Source organism: Gopherus flavomarginatus, chromosome 4 (genome assembly GCF_025201925.1).
Source record: "Gopherus flavomarginatus isolate rGopFla2 chromosome 4, rGopFla2.mat.asm, whole genome shotgun sequence".
Classification (NCBI taxonomy): Eukaryota; Metazoa; Chordata; order Testudines; family Testudinidae; genus Gopherus; species Gopherus flavomarginatus.
In genome coordinates, this window is record NC_066620.1 from 136,332,346 (window position 1) to 136,352,304 (window position 19,959).

General features: G+C 42.2%; 2 protein-coding genes across 2 annotated transcripts in view; both read left to right on the top strand.

Annotated features, from left to right (window-relative positions):
- The window catches only part of PREP (prolyl endopeptidase), a 168,825-nt gene that overhangs the window by 144,510 nt on the left and 4,356 nt on the right, over positions 1 to 19,959 (top strand). Inside the window, exons 12-14 of the mRNA XM_050949268.1 lie at positions 10,578 to 10,672; positions 13,211 to 13,342; positions 17,025 to 17,181. Of these exons, the coding sequence (XP_050805225.1) occupies positions 10,578 to 10,672; positions 13,211 to 13,342; positions 17,025 to 17,181 (384 nt within the window). The remainder of the gene's footprint in view (positions 1 to 10,577; positions 10,673 to 13,210; positions 13,343 to 17,024; positions 17,182 to 19,959) is intronic.
- LOC127049067 (zinc finger and SCAN domain-containing protein 20-like) lies at positions 4,374 to 6,805 on the top strand. The gene is made up of 2 exons (XM_050949341.1): positions 4,374 to 5,096; positions 6,179 to 6,805. Exons 1-2 carry the CDS (start codon positions 4,574 to 4,576, stop codon positions 6,442 to 6,444), a joined length of 789 nt encoding a protein of 262 aa, XP_050805298.1. The 5' UTR covers positions 4,374 to 4,573; the 3' UTR covers positions 6,445 to 6,805.

Here is a 19,959-nt window from a genome sequence, read left to right on the forward strand (position 1 = left end):
ATCTCTTTCCTCCGCCATTAAGAATATATCACTGACTTCAGCTTGTTATGCAGAGTATGTGTTTCCTATAGAGTAAATTGATAAACACATCATATTGCTTTTAATTATTCACAGAGAATCCAGTTCACAAGACCTCACAAGATTATTTATTATTTACATTGTGGTAGTGCTTAAGAACATCAATCAAGGACCAGAGCCCTGTTATAGTAGGGGTTATCCAGACAATAACAAAGGAGAGTTTACAGTCTGTCTTACCCACCTGTCGTGTCCTGACATACAGACAAACAGGCTGGGTTGAGAGAGTGAAATTACACTGCAACTATATAACAGTAAAACAAAACTCAGCTCATTTGCACACAATAGGTTGGAGATTGTAGTACTACATAGCCCTTGCCTAAGATAGATAGATAGATAGATAGATAGATAGATATAGATAGATATATATATATATGGAAATAGAACTAAATTCAATGAAAAATTCATCATCATTTTCAGCTTTTTTTTATTATTTCTGGTCTCCACTGAATAACCTAGAAGCAAAAGGGTTTTATTTTTTTGTTAAGGTAAATACTCAAGATTTTTATTTGATCTCAATATTCCTGTAACTTATCACAAATCCAGGTTTTTCCAGTTTCTACTTTTCTTCCTGGGGACTCTGTTTTTACCGTTACCCTTTGTTCAGTTAAGTAAGGTGTCACCCAGCTAGTGTTTTGTATTATTGCCTTTTAAGTCTGGGGAGCTAGCCCTTGTAGGTTTGTTTCTCTTTGAATGAGAAATTATAATGAGACTAAGAGATATTCTTAATGCAATCTTGTTGATTAATAAAAAATTTACCTGAATTTCTTTTTTCCTGATCACAGTAGAAACCAACGTCAGCAGGTCACTCTAGCAGACTGTGCCCAAGAATCTCTGTCTCTGTGCTTCCCTTCAGTCACACACTCAACTCTTGCAGGCTTGCTTCCTTCAACAGACAGCTTCCAATCGGTCTCTCTTTAGCCCCCTGGCATTTTATAGATTCATAGACTCTAGGACTGGAAGGGACCTCGAGAGGTCATCGAGTCCAGTCCCCTGCCCTCATGGCAGGACCAAATACTGTCTAGACCATCCCTGATAGACATTTATCTAACCTACTCTTAAATATCTCCAGAGATGGAGATTCCACAACCTCCCTAGGCAATTTATTCCAGTGTTTAACTACCCTGACAGTTAGGAACTTTTTCCTAATGTCCAACCTAAATCTCCCTTGCTGTAGTTTAAGCCCATTGCTTCTTGCTCTATCATTAGAGGCTAAGGTGAACAAGTTTTCTCCCTCCTCCTGATGACACCCTTTTAGATACCTGAAAACTGCTATCATGTCTTCTCTTTTCCAAACTAAATAAACCCAATTCTTTCAGCCTTCCTTCATAGGTCATGTTCTCAAGACCTTTAATCATTCTTGTTGCTCTTCTCTGGACCCTCTCCAATTTCTCCACATCTTTCTTGAAATGCGGTACCCAGAACTGGACACAATACTCCAGTTGAGGCCTAACCAGCGCAGAGTAGAGCGGAAGAATGACTTCTCGTGTCTTGTTTACAACACATCTGTTAATGCATCCCAGAATCACGTCTGCTTTTTTTGCAACAGTATCACACTATTGACTCATATTTAGCTTGTGGTCCACTATGACCCCTAGATCTCTTTCTGCCATACTCCTTCCTAGACAGTCTCTTCCCATTCTGTATGTGTGAAACTGATTGTTCCTTCCTAAGTGGAGCACTTTGCATTTGTCTTTATTAAACTTCATTTTGTTTACCTCAGACTATTTCTCCAATTTGTCCAGATGATTTTGATTTTTGACCGTGTCCTCCAAAGCAGTTGCAATCCCTCCCAGTTTGGTATCGTCGGCAAACTTAATAAGCGTACTTTCTATGCCAACTTCTAAGTCATTGATGAAGATATTGAACAGAGCCGGTCCCAAAACAGACCCCTGCGGAACCCCACTTGTTATACCTTTCCAGCAGGAGTGGGAGCCATTAATAACTACTCTCTGAGTACGGTTATCCAGCCAGTTATGCACCCACCTTATAGTAGCCCCATCTAAATTGTATTTGCCTGGTTTATCGATAAGGATATCATGCGAGACCGTGTCAAATGCCTTACTAAAGTCTAGGTATACCACATCCACCCCTTCTCCCTTATCCACAAGGCTCGTTATCCTAGCAAAGAAAGCTATCAGATTGGTTTGACACAATTTGTTCTTTACAAATCCATGCTGGCTATTCCCTATCACCTTACCACCTTCCAAGTGTTTGCAGATGCTTTCTTTAATTACTTGCTCCATTATCTTCCCTGGCACAGAAGTTAAACTAACTGGTCTGTAGTTTCCTGGGTTGTTTTTATTTCCCTTTTTATAGATGGGCACTATATTTGCCCATGTCCAGTCTTCTGGAATCTCTCCTGTCTCCCATAACTTTCCAAAGATAATAGCTAGAGGCTCAGATACCTCCTCTATTAACTCCTTGAGTATTCTAGGATGCATTTCATCAGGCCCTGGTGACTTGCAGGCATCTAAGTTTTCTAAGTGATTTTTAACTTGCTCTTTTTTTATTTTATCTTCTAAACCACCCCCTTCCCATAAGCATTCACTATATTAGACATTCCTTCAGATTTCTCAGTGAAGACCGAAACAAAGAAGTCATTAAGCATCTCTGCCATTTCCAAGTTTCCTGTTACTGTTGCTCCCTCCTCACTGAGCAGTGGGCCTACCCTGTCCTTGGTCTTCCTCTTGCTTCTAATGTATTGATAAAAAGTCATCTTGTTTCCCTTTATTCCCATAGCTAGTTTGAGCTCATTTTGTGCCTTTGCCTTTCTAATCTTGCCCCTGCATTCCTGTGTTATTTGCCTATATTCATCCTTTGTAATGTGACCTAGTTTCCATTTTTTATATGACTCCTTTTTATTTTGTAGGTCATGCAAGATCTCGTGGTTAAGCCAGTGGTTTTGCCACATTTTCTATCTTTCCTACCCATCAGAATAGCTTGCTTTTGGGCCCTTAATAGTGTCCCTTTGAAAAACTGCCAACTCTCCTCAGTTGTTTTTCCCCTCAGTCTTGATTCCCATGGGACCTTACCTATCAGCTCTCTGAGCTTACCAAAAACACTTAAGCCACCTGGTTGAGCAATGCCCTGGCTATTTGGCCTGGTGCTTTGGGCAGTAGCTACATTGTGTATGTTGGCATTGTATTTTGTTATTAGCAATCTTCTTTAAACGTATCGTACCCAAAAAGGGAACTGCAGCTGTTACTATGGTTACTACATTTTAAGGAAACTACAACAGCATAGGAAGAGTTTAGGTCGATAGATCCAGAAGTAAATACAAATAAGTAACAGCAGACTAAAGTCATTAACCCAGTTAGAGTAGTACTTTATTTTTGGATATAAGCATGCATTTCTTATTTCTCTCTCTCTCTCTCTCTCTGGACTGAGTAGCTGGATTTAGAACCAGTTCTAATAGAATACACGCTGTAGCACTGTCATCAATTATACAGCCTTCATAGTCTGTGTAGAAACACTGCAGCTAAAAGGTGTGATAAAATTGATGACATTCAGTGTGGGCTTGGTAAAGCTTCTGTGAAAATATTATTGAAAACCCACTAGTGATACCTCAGATTCTGCACACCACCCTGAAGAAGGTGCCATGTTTTACCCTGTTGCTCCATATATGCCTTTGTAGATACAGTAGAACCAGTTTTTAGTGTATACTGAAACGTTGATTGTGAAGTAAACCATAAATCTAAATTGACATTCCTGTTACAGGGCCAGATTCTGTCAGGACTTAAGCAAGAGCATAGTGTGGAGAAAGGGCATAATGACCCCTTTCAGAGCACACATAATGATCAGGCAAAATAGCAGCCACTGTGTCCTGCGAAGCACAGGAGCTGCTTCTGACCTAAGATCTCTACGGCACACAGACCCCCAGAGTAGGTGGAGAGAAGGCAAGTCCATGGCTTTTTCCTCCTCTCTCCCAACACATTGGCCTACTGCACTGGAGAGAGTAAGTTGCATCTGTCAAAAGAATATCATCTCAGACATGCAGAGTCTATGCATCCAAAATTTCTTGGAAACGTTTTGCCTCACTGAAGCAGAATTCCTTACAATCCCCCTCCCACAGTCTGTGGCTAAAGGCACAGTGTTTCCCCTAATATATATCCACTTACAGGCCTTGGCTACACTACAGAGTTGCAGCGCTGGTGAGGGGGTTACAGCGCTGCAACTTAGGATTTGTACACACTGTGTACAACTCCCTGGTTGCAGCGCTGGCTGTACACCCGGTCGAGGCTCGGGTGTAGAGGATCCAGCGCTGGTGATCCAGCACTGGTCAGCAAGTGTAGACACCCACCAGCATTTCTATTGACCTCCGTGGCATAAGTAGGTATCCCAGCATACCTTAGAAGCCTCTCTGGTAATCATGCAAACTCCACTGTCCTGGGCTCACCTGACCCCTCCTTTAAATGCCCCGGGAATTTTAAAAATCCCCTTCCTGTTTGCTCAGCCAGGTGTGGAGTGCAATTAATCAATCAATCAATCAGCGACCATGCCTCCACGCACCAAACGAGCCCCAGCATGGACCAATGCAGAGCTGCAGGACCTCATAAGTGTTTGGGGAGAGGAGGCTGTGCAAGCACAGCTGCGCTCCAGAAGGAGAAATTATGATACCTATGGGCAGATATCGCAGTCCTTGATGAGAAGGGGCCATGAACGGGACGCGTTGCAGTGCAGGGTCAAAATAAAAGAGCTGAGGAGTGCTTACTGCAAAGCTCGTGAGGGAAATCGCCGCTCAGGAGCTGGCCCCACAACCTGCCGTTTTTACCAGGAGCTGGATGCCATACTTGGGTGTGACCCCACTGCCAATCCGAGGACCACGATGGAGAGTTCACAGCAGGGAGAAGTGGGGGAGGGTGTAGAGGAAGGCGACAGTGAGGCTACTGGCGTGGAGGGAGACACCCCGGAGTCCCAGTACACATGCAGCCAGGAGCTCTTCTCAAGCCAGGAGGAGGCTAGCCAGTCGCAGCAGCTGGAAGTTGATGGTGAGGAAGAAACTGAGGATCGTGCTCGGGGTAAGTAGATTTTTATGTTTTGGGAGAGGAGGGTTGGGGTTATGGCTGCCTGCATGCATGCCTAAACGTGGAATAGCCCATTGATTTGCTCTATCACGTCTCTGTAATCTGCCTCGGTAATCTCTTGAAAAGTTGCAGCTAGAGCGTTTGCAATTTGCTTTCTCAAGTTGATCGGGAGAGCCACCGTGGTCCTTGTCCCGGTCAGGCTAACTCGTCCGATCCACTGTGCAGCGAGGGGTGGGGGGACCATGGCTGCACACAGGCAAGCTGCATAGGGGCCAGGGCGGTATCCACATTGCTGTAGAAGACCCTCTCTTCCCAGGTAACACGCAGCAGTGATATGTCTGGCAGTAGGAAACCCTGTTGAGAATTTAGGGATACTTGAGTGCAGGGCGCCAGGTTCGCATTTCCCCAGCCCATTGCGCTCTGTTGTTTACCCCCCCCCTCCAAGCACGTAGCCAGCCACGCGGTGCGCTCCGGTGTTATGCACCCCCCTCCCAACAGGCATCCAGCACCGTGGTGCACTCCGGTGTTATGCACCCCCCTCCCAGCACGTAGCTAGTCCCGCGGTGCACTCCGGTGTTATGCACCCCCCTCCCAGCACGTAGCTAGCCCCGCGGTGCACTCCGGTGTTATGCACCCCCCTCCCAGCAGGCATCCAGCACCGCGGTGCGCTCCGGTGTTATGCACCCCCTCCCAGCAGGCATCCAGCACCGCGGTGCGTTCCTCCCGCCCCCTCACCAGCAGGACGGCATGAACGTGTACCAAAGCCCAAACCCACCCCCCCCCCAGCAGCTCGCCACCTTCCTGTTCACTACTGTCCCCTGTTCAGGACACCAGCTACCTCCTGTACCCATTGCAGATAAACCCCAGTGACCCATCGGTCAATTCCCACTCCCAAGGGGAACTCGGGGGAAAACCACTCACCCCATTGCTCGCCATGACTTTAGCTTCCCTGCCCTCTCTGTGTTATGTGAGGTATGTGAGAAGGATGCCACCAAAAGTCTAAAAAGTCTTTCACTGTGTGATAATAAACAATGTAGCCTCTGTGTATTACATGGTTCTATCTCTCTTTTTTCTAGTGACCTTGACTAATGCAGCCGGATCACCGGCCTCACGTAGATTGCAGAACTTGAGACGAAATCCCAGAAAATCAAAAGAGGAATTGATCAAATCTGTTATGAGTCACTACAACAGAGAAAGTAGGAAGACACAGGAATGGAGAGAGAAAATGTATGAATGGAGACAGAGTGTACATGAATGGAGGCAAACAGAAAGCAGGAGAAAGGAATTGTCTGCCAAAAAAAACCACAAAGCAGATGATAAGCCTCCTGGCTCGCCAAACTGAGTCTTTCGAGTCTCTCGTAGCCATGCAGACAAATATGTACTGTTGTAACCCACAGCCCTCCCAAAGCCCTCTTTCTTGTTCCCCAGTATTTCCACAAAACAACTTTCTCCAGCAGCCAGTTTCTTATTACCCCCAGCTGCCCCCAACACCTGTACGATCACCTACCAGCCCTGATAACTATAATTCTTACCCTGTTCACTCCACCCCCATTACCCTGCATCATAGTAATCCTGAAGTGCAACAGACATTGAATAGTGATCAAAATAGGACATATTCAAACCTGTGCATGTACAGTCCACCACCCCAACCCCCTTGCCTTTTATGTACTGTATGTTGAATAAAGGATTTTTTTTCTTTTTCACTACGTTATATTATTGCTGGAAGTGGTAAATATTGTACCCCAAGGTACAGCAAAGCACATCAAATGCACCAAACATTACTGTTGGCTCTCAGCATCAAATTGCTCCCTTAAAGCATCCCTAATCCTTGAAGCCCTTTCCTGGGCCTCCCTATTAGCCCTGCTCTCTGGCTGAGCAAACTCATCCTCTAGGCGTCGAACCTTGGAGGTCCATTCCTCACTGAATCTTTCACCCTTCCCTTCACAAATATTATGGAGGGTACAGCACGCGGATATAACAGCGGAGATGCTGCTTTCCCCCAAATCTAGCTTCCCATAAAGACACCTCCAGCGGGCTTTCAAACGGCCAAAAGCACACTCCACAGTCATTCTGCACCGGCTCAGCCTGTAGTTGAACCGGTCCTTGCTCCTGTCAAGCTTCCCTGTATATGGTTTCATGAGCCATGGCATTAAGGGGTAAGCGGGGTCTCCAAGGATCACAGTGGGCATTTCGACGTCCCCTACTGTGATCTTGCGGTCTGGGAAAGAAGTCCCGGCCCTCAGCCTCCTGAACAGGGAACTGTTCCGAAAGATGCGTGCATCGTGCACCTTTCCAGGCCATCCTGAGTAAATGTCAGTGAAATGCCCATGGTGATCCACAAGCGCTTGCAGAACCACGGAGAAATACCCCTTGCGATTAACGTACTCTGATGCCAGGTGGGGTGGTGACAGAATAGGAATATGCGTCCCATCTATTGCCCCTCCACAGTTAGGGAAACCCATTTGTGCAAAGCCATCCACAATGTCCTGCACGTTCCCAAGATTCACAGTTCTTCTTAGCAGGGTGCGATTAATGGCTGTGCAAACTTGCATCAGCACCATTCCAACGGTGGACTTTCCCACTCCAAACTGGTTCGCCACCGATCAGAAGCAGTCTGGAGTTGCCAGCTTCCAAATTGCAATAGCCACCCGCTTCTCCACTGGCAGGGCAGCTCTCAATCTCGTGTCCCTGCGCCGCAGGGTAGGGGCGAGCTCAGCACACAGTGCCATGAAAGTGGCTTTTCTCATCCGAAAGTTCTGCAGCCACTGCTCGTCATCCCAAGATTGCAGGACGATGTGATCCCACCACTGAATGCTGGTTTCCTGAGCCCAAAGGCGCCGTTCCACGGTGCTGAGCACGTCTGTTGCTGGCACAAGCAATTTAGTGTCTTCACCGTCAGGCGATTCAATATCATCGTCTGACTCCTCACTGTCACTGTCACTCTCACTTTGCAGCTGAAGGAATAGCTCCACTGCCATGCGTGATGTGCTGGCAACATTCATCAGCAAGGTCCTCAGCAGCTCAGGCTCCATTTATAACAAAAACCGCAGAAATCGTGCTGCAGAATCACAATGCCGCAAAACTGCTCGGAATGTGTAGCAAAGCACCACGGGGCGTTGGAACAGGAAGCGGAAAGACCCGCACACTTCCTTCCCCTTCCCACAAGCCACAGCGCCAAAATGGGACGAGGTGCTCTGTGAGATAGCTGCCCACAATGCACCACTCCCAACAGCGCTGCAAGTGCTGTAAATGTGGCCACACTGCAGCGCTGGTTGCTGTAAGTGTGGCCACTCTGCAGCGCTGGCCCTACACAGCTGTACTAACACAGCTGTAACTACCAGCGCTGCAAAACTGTAAGTGTAGCCATACCCACAGTGAAGTTGTTCTATGCACGTGGGGTAAAATGTTCAAAATTTCTAAGTAATTTAGGAGCCTATGTATCAGTGAAAATTTGAATCTCAGTGAAAATTTGAATCACAATGACTGCTCTTTTAAAGTTCCAGTGTTTGTATACTTTTGGCATGGGATGAATTCCCAGTTTGGATTTGAGTTGTACAAAAAAAGGCACTGATAGTGAAGTATTCAGAAATTGCTTGGGAAGTGGGGGGTGGGGTTTGTTTTGGTTTTGGTTTTAGTTTTTTAAATAGCTCTGAATAATGTATATTGAGTTAGTGATGCCATGCTCAATCACCTATATCCTGTGATAGGTTGCTTTTGCACGCAAAGTGACCAATCAGGTAGGTTTGGACATAAAGACATCCCTTTTGATTTTGTTTGGGATACAAGGAATGAAAAGAAGTACAATAAAATCTGGGAGTTCTTCTTTCTGTGACTATAATCCACCAAAAATTGATTGCAAAACCACAGTCTCTTGGAGCAGTCTAGTGTCAGGCTATTCCACATTAACTATCTCAACTTCTAGAAATTAGTCACTCTGCAGTTTGGCAAAACAGTGCACTGTGACCCTTTACACAGTATATGTCTGGAATATAAATTTAGTCTCTGACCAGGACATCACAGAGACCTAAGCCTTGAAATTTGTTTTGAAACGAGAGAGAATTCACATTGCCCTAGGTGAGCTGATGGCTGTAGATAATAAGCGTATTCTGGAGGATTTATCCTTTGGGTGGATGATGAAACTGCAGGAACCTCTTCTCAATTCCCTGTCTACAAGTTTTTTTTTCCTCTGAAAAGTTTACCCCTGTACGTACTATGCAAGAGAAGTCACCAGCAGGTGTTAATTGTTTTTAGAGCTATGAAAATATTACTCTTTTTGTAATTACAGACTTATGGACACACTGTAACATTATAGTCTTTTCTGTGATTAACAAAATAACTTGGTAGGCGAGTTCACAAGAATAATTGTGCTTCTTTAGGAAGCATTTGACAGCAAGTGCATGGGAAATGACTTTTCAGAAATATATCTGAATGAGTCTCATAAGTGGCATCAGGGCTTAAAGACATAAAGACCCAATTTTTTCTTATGTGAGTTAATAAGACTAATTCATATAGGTATGGAGTTGCCTGTGGGGGAAATCTGGTTGGGGTTAATTCCAATGTTTTACTATTGTCCTTGGTGATCTTGGTTTGCCACCAAGAGCTCTGGCTACATTAAGCTTTTGCCTCAATTGAAGGGAGGCCTGCTTCCCTTCCTGCTTCCTTTTTGATTGTCAAATATGATTTAAGTGACTTTTAATTAAATCTCTTTTTAAAAGATATTAATGACACTAATATCTTAGTAATTTAATATTGAGATATTTTTGTATTACATTAGCTTTTATCCAACATCAGAAAATTACCAGTGAGGTCAGCTACTGATATTTAGATTTGAAAGTTCTTTTATACTGAACTATGTAAGTAAACAAAACAGTTTTGTTTTGTCAAGAACTCAAATGTATAACCACTGGTACAAATATTTGATGTAAGAACATGATCTCTTTTGCAAATACAGCCTTGTAAATGTCAGAGGCAAATGATGATATTAAATACAAATTTAATGCCTATTCAACGACTTCTACAATTCCTAAACAAAGCCAGGCCAAATGGTGGCCTTAACTTTTAGCTCTTGTTCATTTGTTAACAAATAAGTTGCTTCTCTGAAGTTGCAGATGGCTCTACACACAGTGGAGGAAATGTTGGGAGACTGTCAAGGAACAGAGGCATCACCAGTGGATCTATGGTTACATAGATCTGCTGGCCACTGCCCTTGAGGAGGGCTATAGGACGAAGATTGGAGTAGCTTTGCTTTCTTTAGATAGACTCATAGTAGTGTCCCCATGGAACACTACTGAGACAAGTTTGGCAACTCGGGCTTGGCACAGAGGGAGGATTTAACCCTTTATGTTGTCACATACATTATGCCAGACTCTCTCCTGCATCTAACATACACACAGGATTGGGGTGAGGAGGGAGAAGAGGTAGACATTGGGGGGCAGGAAATCCAAAGTAATCTACCTTTCTGTTTTTCTCCTTCAGTGTATCAAGACTTATTTTTGTGAGACATCTGGGCGGTGTTCTAGCTGTGGCTAACATCAGAGGAGGTGGTGAATATGGAGAGACCTGGCACAAAGGTAAAGCGTTCTGAGTACAAGAACAAATAGTGGTTTTAGCAGTGATACTGACAAAGGCTGTGTCTACATTGCACAGTTAACCCATCTTATTGGCTCCTGGGTTTAGCCTCATCTGGGTGTGAGTGTCCCTATAGCAAAGCCATTCTTGTGTTACTATGTCCTCAAAGTCTGTGCACCTGTCCACGTGTGCCTGGGGTCATATCCCTTGGTTCTTTGTGCAAGGATGCTCTTGGATTCTTTTCCAGTCGATTGTGTCAAGTTGTGAGAGAACTTGTCTGCCCTTCAAGGGAGAATGTGGGAGGGCACTTGAGTGATGAGCCTGTCCTCACTACAAAGTGAGCAGCTTCGAGAGCCCATGTTCTAACCCACATTGCTGTCTGGATAAGCTAGCATGGGCTTAAAGCACTTTTCTGTATGGATGGGAGCAAGCTTGAGGCTAAAACTCTGATAAGAGCCCAGATTAACTATACATAGTGGACATACCCAAAAATTGTCTGCCTTTCTTCTCTCACTCTTTTTATGTACCCAGATAGTTATGAAAGTCAGAATTGTTGTCAGTCAAACTTATTTATTGCACCTGTAGCTCCCTCATATTATTTGATCTTTGCAGTTAGATTGTTTTGCTTGTTGCATCCCAGTTAAAAATATTTTACAACATAGTGTAAAAATTTATTTTACAACACACTGTGTAAGTTTTCCGAGGAAATTATTAGCATTTTTACAAAACAAGATGAACTTTCTGGATTCAATGCAAATATTTGTGAATACTACTTTTTATCTCGAATCTCCTTTCCAAATGTATCCAACTGTACCAATATTTGCATACTATTTCTGTTGTTAACCTATGGTAAGGTGATTTTGCTCAGTATTGCTCTTTCATCTCTTTCTGCTCTAACACCTGTCTGGGACATTTCCATGTAATTGACTTAAAGATGTAATGGTTTCATAAAAAGAAATAGCATATGCTCAGGCATGCATAATGTCATTGCTAAAGACAAAGTATCCTTCAGTAATTTGAATTTGGCCATCGGTTTTTAATGAGGTTTTATCTTGCTATGAAAATACTTCTTTAGTCCCTCTATTTCCTATTTAATTTAATTTCAGCTCAAGTCTGTTATCTCAGTTGCATAATTAGGTCTGTATCTGTTCTTTGTTAATTTCAGAGACAGCTAGTACAGTTGCCTATTTGAGTAGCTTTAACTTCATGAATAGGGTCCTGACCTTAGACCAGACCAGAATTATTCAGTATTCTGAGTAAAGCACAGGATGTCTCTTAAACTTCTATTTCTCCTCCACTGTTGCAGTTTTGGGAGTTAATTAATATAAAAGTATCCAATGTTCCCAGGACACCTTTTGGGTGGTCTTTGTGTTGGATGAATTGTGTTTTCTGCATTTTTAAGAAGTTTTTCATTTTAAGAAGTTACACAGTTCTGCAGAGGGATTTGTACAGCTGTAAAGTCTGCCCCCGAGAATCCCTTTACAAGATTGAACATAGCCTTTGGTATAAGGGTACCAGCACTTAACTCTCAATTCCCACCTAATTACAATTCCTAATTAGTATTTAATTATCCAAGACAGGACCGTCCAGGTCAGGTAGGGGTGGTATGCATTTGCAAAGCTTTATGCAGCCTTTGATCAGGAGCCATTTATAGCCTCATATCAGATGAGCTTCTTAAATGGGAAAATGTAAATTGGAGTTTTGGTCAGTTGTGAATCCTTCTGTGAATATCATAGTTTGGCAATTATTTATTTTATATAAAAAGGTTGCAGAGCAAGACTCCCTCTCATATGGGTTTTGATATTAGAATTAGAATATATCTTGCATACAAAATTCTATGTTCCCCAATTTTTTAAAAATTGTACATTTATTTCCCCTTATTATGAGCCTTCTTAAAATTTTGTCTAAAAAGACTACAGTAGCTTCACTATAGTAGATTAATAAGAGGACAGTAGCTTTTCAAAATTTGAGCTGTAATGAAATGCCAAATTAAAATCTGACTCTGAAGTCACATTTCTATCATAGCTGTATGCCATCAGATTTGAAAACAAATAATAATAATGAAACCCAGTAAATTACCAGTTATGTATCTGATGTCCAGCAAACATTAGTGATAGCTTATTTTTTACAGCAGTAAGTTTGAAGTTTTATCTTCTTAAAAGATCATAAGTGAGCTTAATTCTGTTAAGTTCCATTAAGACATACCTCAAGTGGAACTGTGTGTGGTCATTTTGTGTAAAATTGGCAGTGCAAAGCTTTTAGCTGGAATCTCAGTAGTAAGGAGCATTACCTGTTCGATCCTCAGCATAGATATGTATTATTCAAGATTTTGAGAGTATTAGAGTCATTGGCAGAACCATCTTATAATTTTTGTGTTGGAAGAGTTTTTCATTTTCCTTGGTCTTTCTCAGCTGCATCAGTTATTAAAATATTCATGAAGCTGGAATTCACCCTAAGCATTTCCGCGTACACCTCTTTCTGAATAGGTGCTGTCAAATGCATTTTATAGAACTAACTGTTTTGTTTTCCTTGTGTGGTAGGTGGTATCTTAGCGAACAAACAAAATTGCTTTGATGACTTCCAGTGTGCAGCGGAATATCTTATCAAAGAGGGATATACATCTCCAAAGAAGCTGACTACTAACGGAGGTTCAAATGGGGGTCTCTTAGTGGGTAAGAACTATTTGTGTATTTACTGTTATGTGGATGCTAGCACGCGAATGGTTTTTCATAAGCTAAGCACAGGGAAAAACTTATAAGAGCCCTTGGGTGTAAAAATTGGTGGCATGTCACTGTGTTAATACAGATAAAGTAATTCAATTCCACTTCAGTCTCTGGTGGCATGGGACGTTGGCATTCTGTATCCTTTGGAAAATGCCCACTGTTAAAAGCCACGTGGACAATTGCTGCCCATAGTCAAATGCATGTTCTTCATGTGTGTTGGAACCTGCCCTGCACAGAATGTGCAACACAAACTGAGCTAGTGGAGAAACCAGGGGAGATGTTCACAAACAAATATTCTTTTTTTATTTTTTCTTCTTTTTTTTAAGTCCAGTTGTTAATGACCTTTTAATTAAAAATAAATTTGGGAAACGTCATTCAGATTCACTAGCAGTTCTCCGTGGTAGTAGCCACAGATGGGTCAGTTCACCACTGGATCTGCATAGTTTACCCCAAATCCTCATAGTTAGCCATGCACCTAAACCCACATTCTGCAAGCCCATGGAGACAATTACTGCAAAGTTTCCTCTGCCTTTCTGTGGTCTGTTGTAAACACACACATATCATGGCAATTCTGCTGCATTTAATGACTTTGTGCACAGATCAATAACTGCAACATTTGACCCTATATTCCTTGTAATGAGTTGAAAAGATGACAAAAAACAAATGTCTCTGACAAAAATACATAAAAGAAAAATTAAGTATAAATAGTGGGCAAATTTTGATTCTCAGAAACAATATAAATCTAACACACCGTTTATAAGTACACCTTATTAATGTATAATTCTCTAACTCATCTTTACTCAGAACAATTTGATCTTAAATATAGAAAGTCCATCTCAAAGAAAAAATTCTCACATAGCCAAATTTGTCCCTAAATAAATCCCTACTCTGCGCTCATCCTCGGTATCAGAGGAAACAAAGGGAAAGGACTTTTTACCCCCACCCTAAATGGGAATACAATGACAAAGGAATAGTTGGGGCAGGGGAGAGAGAGGATATCTTTGAGAGGAGCATGTTGCAGTTTGACAGCCTAAGGCTACTGAAATAAAAACACACAATGTTTTAAAGATTTTTTTTTTAACAGAATTAATGTTTAGGTTTCAGCAACAGTAAAATTAGACTTTTACGTTCAACTTACACAATATCTTCTAGCAAAAAGAAAGTATTGCAAATGAGAGCATAAATAGAATGGGAGGTTCATGGCAAAGAGCTGTTGGGCATTGATCTCTCTGCAGTTCAAGCACAAAAAAGTCCATTTTACAGGTGCATTGAGCACCTAATTGAGAGCTCAGTTTAACATTTAACTGGCCATCCACCTTTTCTAGTTTTTATTTGAATTTGGTGGTTTAACTGCTTATGAAAATATTACTTTGTTTCATGCCTGACTGAACCTTAATGAGCTTTTAAACTATATTCTACCAAAATAGAGCTTTAAAGGCCTATAATCAGAGTTTTCCAGTTTGATTTCTTTGAGGCATAAGGAACAAGAAGGGTTTTTCCTCTCCTTCAGCAGAATCAAACTGCTATGTTTTTGTTGCTCCTTTATTTTAAAATTCTTACCTGTGCTCTTTCTTCAAAGGAGAACTGAATTTTTTCTCTTGTTACCCAAAGGATTTCAAAATAGCTATTCATGTCCTTGTACAACAGCTATTGTGTGCTACTAATAGCTCAGATGCAAGGGCCCAATGCCATATTTCCTCAGTTTGCTTTCACTGAAGAAAAAATTGTTGGCATCCCTCCAGAATAGTGTGTTCTCTTTTAGTCTGATTACTAAGAGGTGACTCTGAATAGGCTGAAGCCTTAGTTTCTGGCTCATTCAACTGCAAAACAAGATTTCCTTGTCCTGCACGATGGAATCATAGTGTGAGGCAAAGGCTTAGTTGGCAGCACAGCTGTGGACTAAAAAGACCTCTTCAGACAAGGAGGATCCCTGTACTGTACTGTTTGACCTCTTGTACTAGCTTTAATAAACAGTTACGGGATTTTGTGGTCTTTGGCATCTGTACTTGCAATTCAGGAATTCGTTAGCGAAAAACTCTTAAGGTTTTGTGGAAAGGGAAAAGCCTGTCGAGAAAGCTGTAGTGTCAGAAACCAGTGTGCTTTAGCTGTAGTGATTAGTCATGTGCATTCCTTAAAGTGGGGCAGCCGTTATTCTTTAAAAATGCCCTATAGTAATAGGCAGATTGGAAGCATAAGGAAACAAAATGCAAACATTCTATAAAAAATGAGCTCCTCCCTCTGTGATTACAACTGAGGCCATCTCTGCACTATGGGGACAATTGCATCATAGCTACAGTGCCAGCATAACCCTGTTGTTCAGGGGTCGGCAGCCTTTCAGAAGTGGTGTGCCGAGTCTTCATTTAGTCACTCTAATTAATTTAAGGTTTTGTGTGCCAGTAATACACTTTAACCTTTTTAGAAGGTCTCTTTCTGTAAATCTATAATATATAATTAAACTATTGTATGTAAAGTAAATAAGGTTTTTTAAATGTTTAAGAAGCTTCATTTAAAATTACATTAAAATGCAGAGCCCCCCGGACTGGTGGCCAGGACCTGGGCAGTGTGAGTGCCACTGAAAATCAGCTCGTGTACCATAGGTTGCCTACCTCTGCTGTAGTGTAAGTGCAGCCTAAAGCAAGGGAAGGTTTTTTTCCTACTGCTGTGGGAATGCCACCTCCCCAAGTGATAGTAGCTAGGTCAACAGAAGCATTTGTCCATCGGCCTAGGTGCATCTCCATGAGGGGTTAGGTCGGCATAGCTACAACACTCAGGGATGTGGATTTTTCACACATCTGAGCGCTATAGCTATATCAGCCTAAAGTTCAAGTGTAGACCAGGTGTAAGTCAGAAATGATTATTTATCAGAGTTCTTTGGCTTGCATATAGCTGAAAAATGAAGGAACTTCTGTGTTCATGTAGCAATAAAAGAGCTTTATGGTGCCGTTTCACCCATGGAGAGCAATAAACACAGATGTGTGCTTTCAGTTTCTTTTTCCTGACAGTGATATCAGAACACTGGAGAGTGCCAAGCTGTAATTCATCAAACCAAGATCTTTACTTATGTTACTGATTACACTGTTGATTGTTTCAAGTGAATTTCTTGTTTGAATCCAGTTTGTCAATAATTATACTCTTGGGCTGGAATTTACAAAAGAGCAACTTTACAGGTGACCAACTCTATTTCAGTGGTGTGTGGGCACCTAACTCCCTTAGACTGTTTTTAAAACCCCATTCTTTGTTTACACTGTTCATTTGCCTCAGTTTGAACAATGAGAATTAGTGAATTCACTTACACACGTGTTTTTAAGTCAGTTTCCCTTGACATTCTTTGCACCTAAACCAAAACCCATTGAAGCCATTGGAAGTCTTCCCTTTGACTTCAGTGGCTATTGTCAGGCATTTTTAGTCAGTGGTTGTGTTTCAAGCACTGCATGAGGGTATTTATTTTTTAAAACAATTGTTTTAACTGGATTTTTCCCAAATGTGTAAAATTCTCATCCTTAAGTTTTACAAAAGCTGACACTACAAAATTTAACATTGAGCTAAATTTATGTTGACCGTACCTTTTATTACTGCCCTTGATTTCTCCTTTAGACTTCAGTGTTAATAGAATTGTCTTGCTGTTTTTAAGCTGCTTGTGCTAATCAACGCCCTGACCTGTTTGGTTGTGTAATTGCTCAAGTTGGAGTAATGGACATGCTTAAGTTCCACAAATACACCATTGGTCACGCCTGGACAACTGATTACGGCTGCTCTGACTATAAAGAACAATTTAAATGGCTCATCAAGTAAGTGCCTTTTGGTGTTTTTAATGAACTGACTGGTGTGAATGTTATATTGTGCTGTAGCTGACTGGTAATTACTGAGTGAAATCTGACTATTTTAAATGGCAGTTGGCAGTCAACAATAACTAAGTATTGTACAAATTAATTTCTCCCTCACCCATGTGAACTGAGTAATGCTATGGATCAAAATGAGTTTATTAAATGAAAGAGACAAAGTAGGTGAGAGAGTACGTTTTATTGGCCAACTTCTATTGGTGGAAGGGAGAAGCTTCTGAGCTTCACAGAGTTCTCCTTCAGATCTGGGGACAGTACCCAGAGTATCCAAACTAAATACAAGGTGGAACAGACTTAAGCATAAGGAGTTCACACATGCTATAAGAGATCACTTAAAGTGAAGTAGGCAGTTAACACTTAGTTGTACGACAACAGAGGGTTAGCAAGCAGTAGGATGTGTTACAAATTGTGGTAATGAGCCGTAAAACCACTGTATCTGTTAAGTTGATTTTTAGTGTCCAGCAAAGTTATGAATTTGAGGGTATGTCCACAGGGTTTGAACTCGCACTCAAACCTACCACCACCCCCCCTCTGCCTGTGTACAAATCGCACTAACCCAGGGCTTGAACCTAGGATCCCCAGACCCCATAAGGGTGGAGAGTCTGAGTGTAAGTCAGACTGGGACCAAGGGTTCAAACCCTGTTGCTTTCCAATGTAGATGTAGTCCCACTGGATTTGTGTTCTGGGAGTCCACCAAAGTAGACCACAATCCCACAGGCTGACTTTCTATGTCCTCTGGACAATCAAGTTTGGTGGACAATCAAGTTTTCCCACACTGCACCATGAACAAAACACTAGAGCCAGCCACATTTTGGGAGAGTGCTAGGAAGTCTGGGATATGGATGGTTGGACTTGGTCCCACATAATGCAGTGCAGACACTGCAGTCCCTGGTTGGGAGCCACAGTTCAAAAATTTCTAACTTGGTATTTCAAATGAGTATAGATGCTCAAGCCTTAGGTTAACAAACCCAGGTCTGCTATCTAATGTTGTACTAACCTTGGGCTTATATTGCAGTGTAGACTTACCCTAAGAATATGTCCACACAGGGATAAAAACCCTATGTCATGGCCATGGCTGGCCTGGGTCAGCTGACTTGGGCTCAGGCTGCAGGGCTAAAAATTGCTGTGTAGATGTTCGGGCTTGGAGCCCTAACTCTGGGACCCGCCACCCTTACAGGATCTTAGAGCTTGGGCTTCTGCCCAAGTCCAAATGTCTACGCAGTAGTTTTTCAACCCCGGAGTCCAGGCACTGTGAGCCCAAGTGGGCTGACCCACGCTAGCCGTGGGTTTTTTATTCTAATGTAGGGGAATACGCTAAGTTCCCATGCTTGACTTTTTGAGGGTGTTTTGCCTATTTCCTTTGAGGACGAGGACTGAGAGATCAGATATGGAATGATTGCTTTGTGAAAAGTGTTCACCCATGGGTGATAGGATGTTTTTGTCTTTCATCATTTTTTCTGTATGAGTTCATTCCAGAGCTTAGTGATTGTCTGGTTTTACCCACATAGTTGTTGTTGGTGCATTTAGTGCACTGGGTGAGGTAACACCACATATTGTAATAGGCGTGTGTAGGACCCAGGGATCTTGAAAGGTGTGTTGTGGAGGGTGTTGATCATCATAGTAGTGGAGATAAGTCTGTAGGTTTTGCATCTGTTGTTCTGGCAGGGTCCAGTGCTGCTTTGAGTGAGTGTGTCCTGGTCTTTGGGGAGCTTCATTCTGATGATGAGCTGGGCAAGGTTAGGGTGTTGTTTGAAAACCAGAAGAGGGGATTTGCGAAAGATTTCTTTCGGTATTTGGTCCCCATCAAATGTGGATTGTAATTGTTTGATGTTTCCCCATATGGGTTCTGGTGTAGAGTGGTAGGTAACGGGTGTGCAGTCAGTGGGGCAGGGGCCGGGATTCTGTATTGAAGCAGGTTCTCCTGGGGTATTTGGGTGGTCATGTCAGGGAACGGATCTACTTCTCTGGTGGAGTGTCCTTGTTTAGTGAAGGCGGTGTTAAGGTGTGTAGCCCAGACTTTCTTTTCAGAGAAAATTCTGGTATCTGAGTGCCTGGCTGTAGATAACAGCTTTCTTGGTGTGTCCAGGGTGGTTGCTAGATCTGTGGAGGTCAGTGTGGCTGTGGAGGTCAGTGTTGGGGATCCGTGAGTTTCTTGTATATAATCCTCTGTATATAATCCCTTGCTGAAACTGATAGTGGTGTCCAGGAAGTTGATAAATATACTGGACACTGAAAGTTCAAAATTAACTTTTCAGTCACTTTTATAAAAAAGTATATTTGTACCTTTCTGCTTTTTGGAAAAATTCTGTGAAGCCAATGGGACATATTTTCAAAGGTTACATACCATGCAAGGTTGGCTTTTTTAAGTAATGACTACTTTTTCTGGTAGGCTGTCCGAACAGGGCACTCAGCCCAACAGCTAAACAAAGAGTGTTTTTAATTATATGGGAGAGCAGATTGCTTTTCTAAGTTATATTTTGAATGTAGATAGGGTTTATTTGTGTAAATTGATTGGGAGTGGGGCACAAAAGGAAACTAATTCAGGTTTTAACTTCTTGCTCAGAAGCCTGAAAAGATTCTGTATTTTCACAGACCAGTTTTGTTTTTGTTTTTGTTTTTTTTTAATGTGCTGCAAATTGATAATGGATAATAACGAGTCTGTTACAATATGTAACATAATTTAAAAAGTACTTCTGTAATACTTGCTCTCCTAATGCTGAATTTTCA

Bases quoted from the DNA above. Each gene is read 5' to 3' on its own strand.
- LOC127049067 (XM_050949341.1), top strand. From the start codon at position 4,574: ATGCCTCCACGCACCAAACGAGCCCCAGCATGGACCAATGCAGAGCTG. The intron at 5,097-6,178 runs GTAAGTAGATTT...TCTTTTTTCTAG, and splicing joins AACTGAGGATCGTGCTCGGG to TGACCTTGACTAATGCAGCC.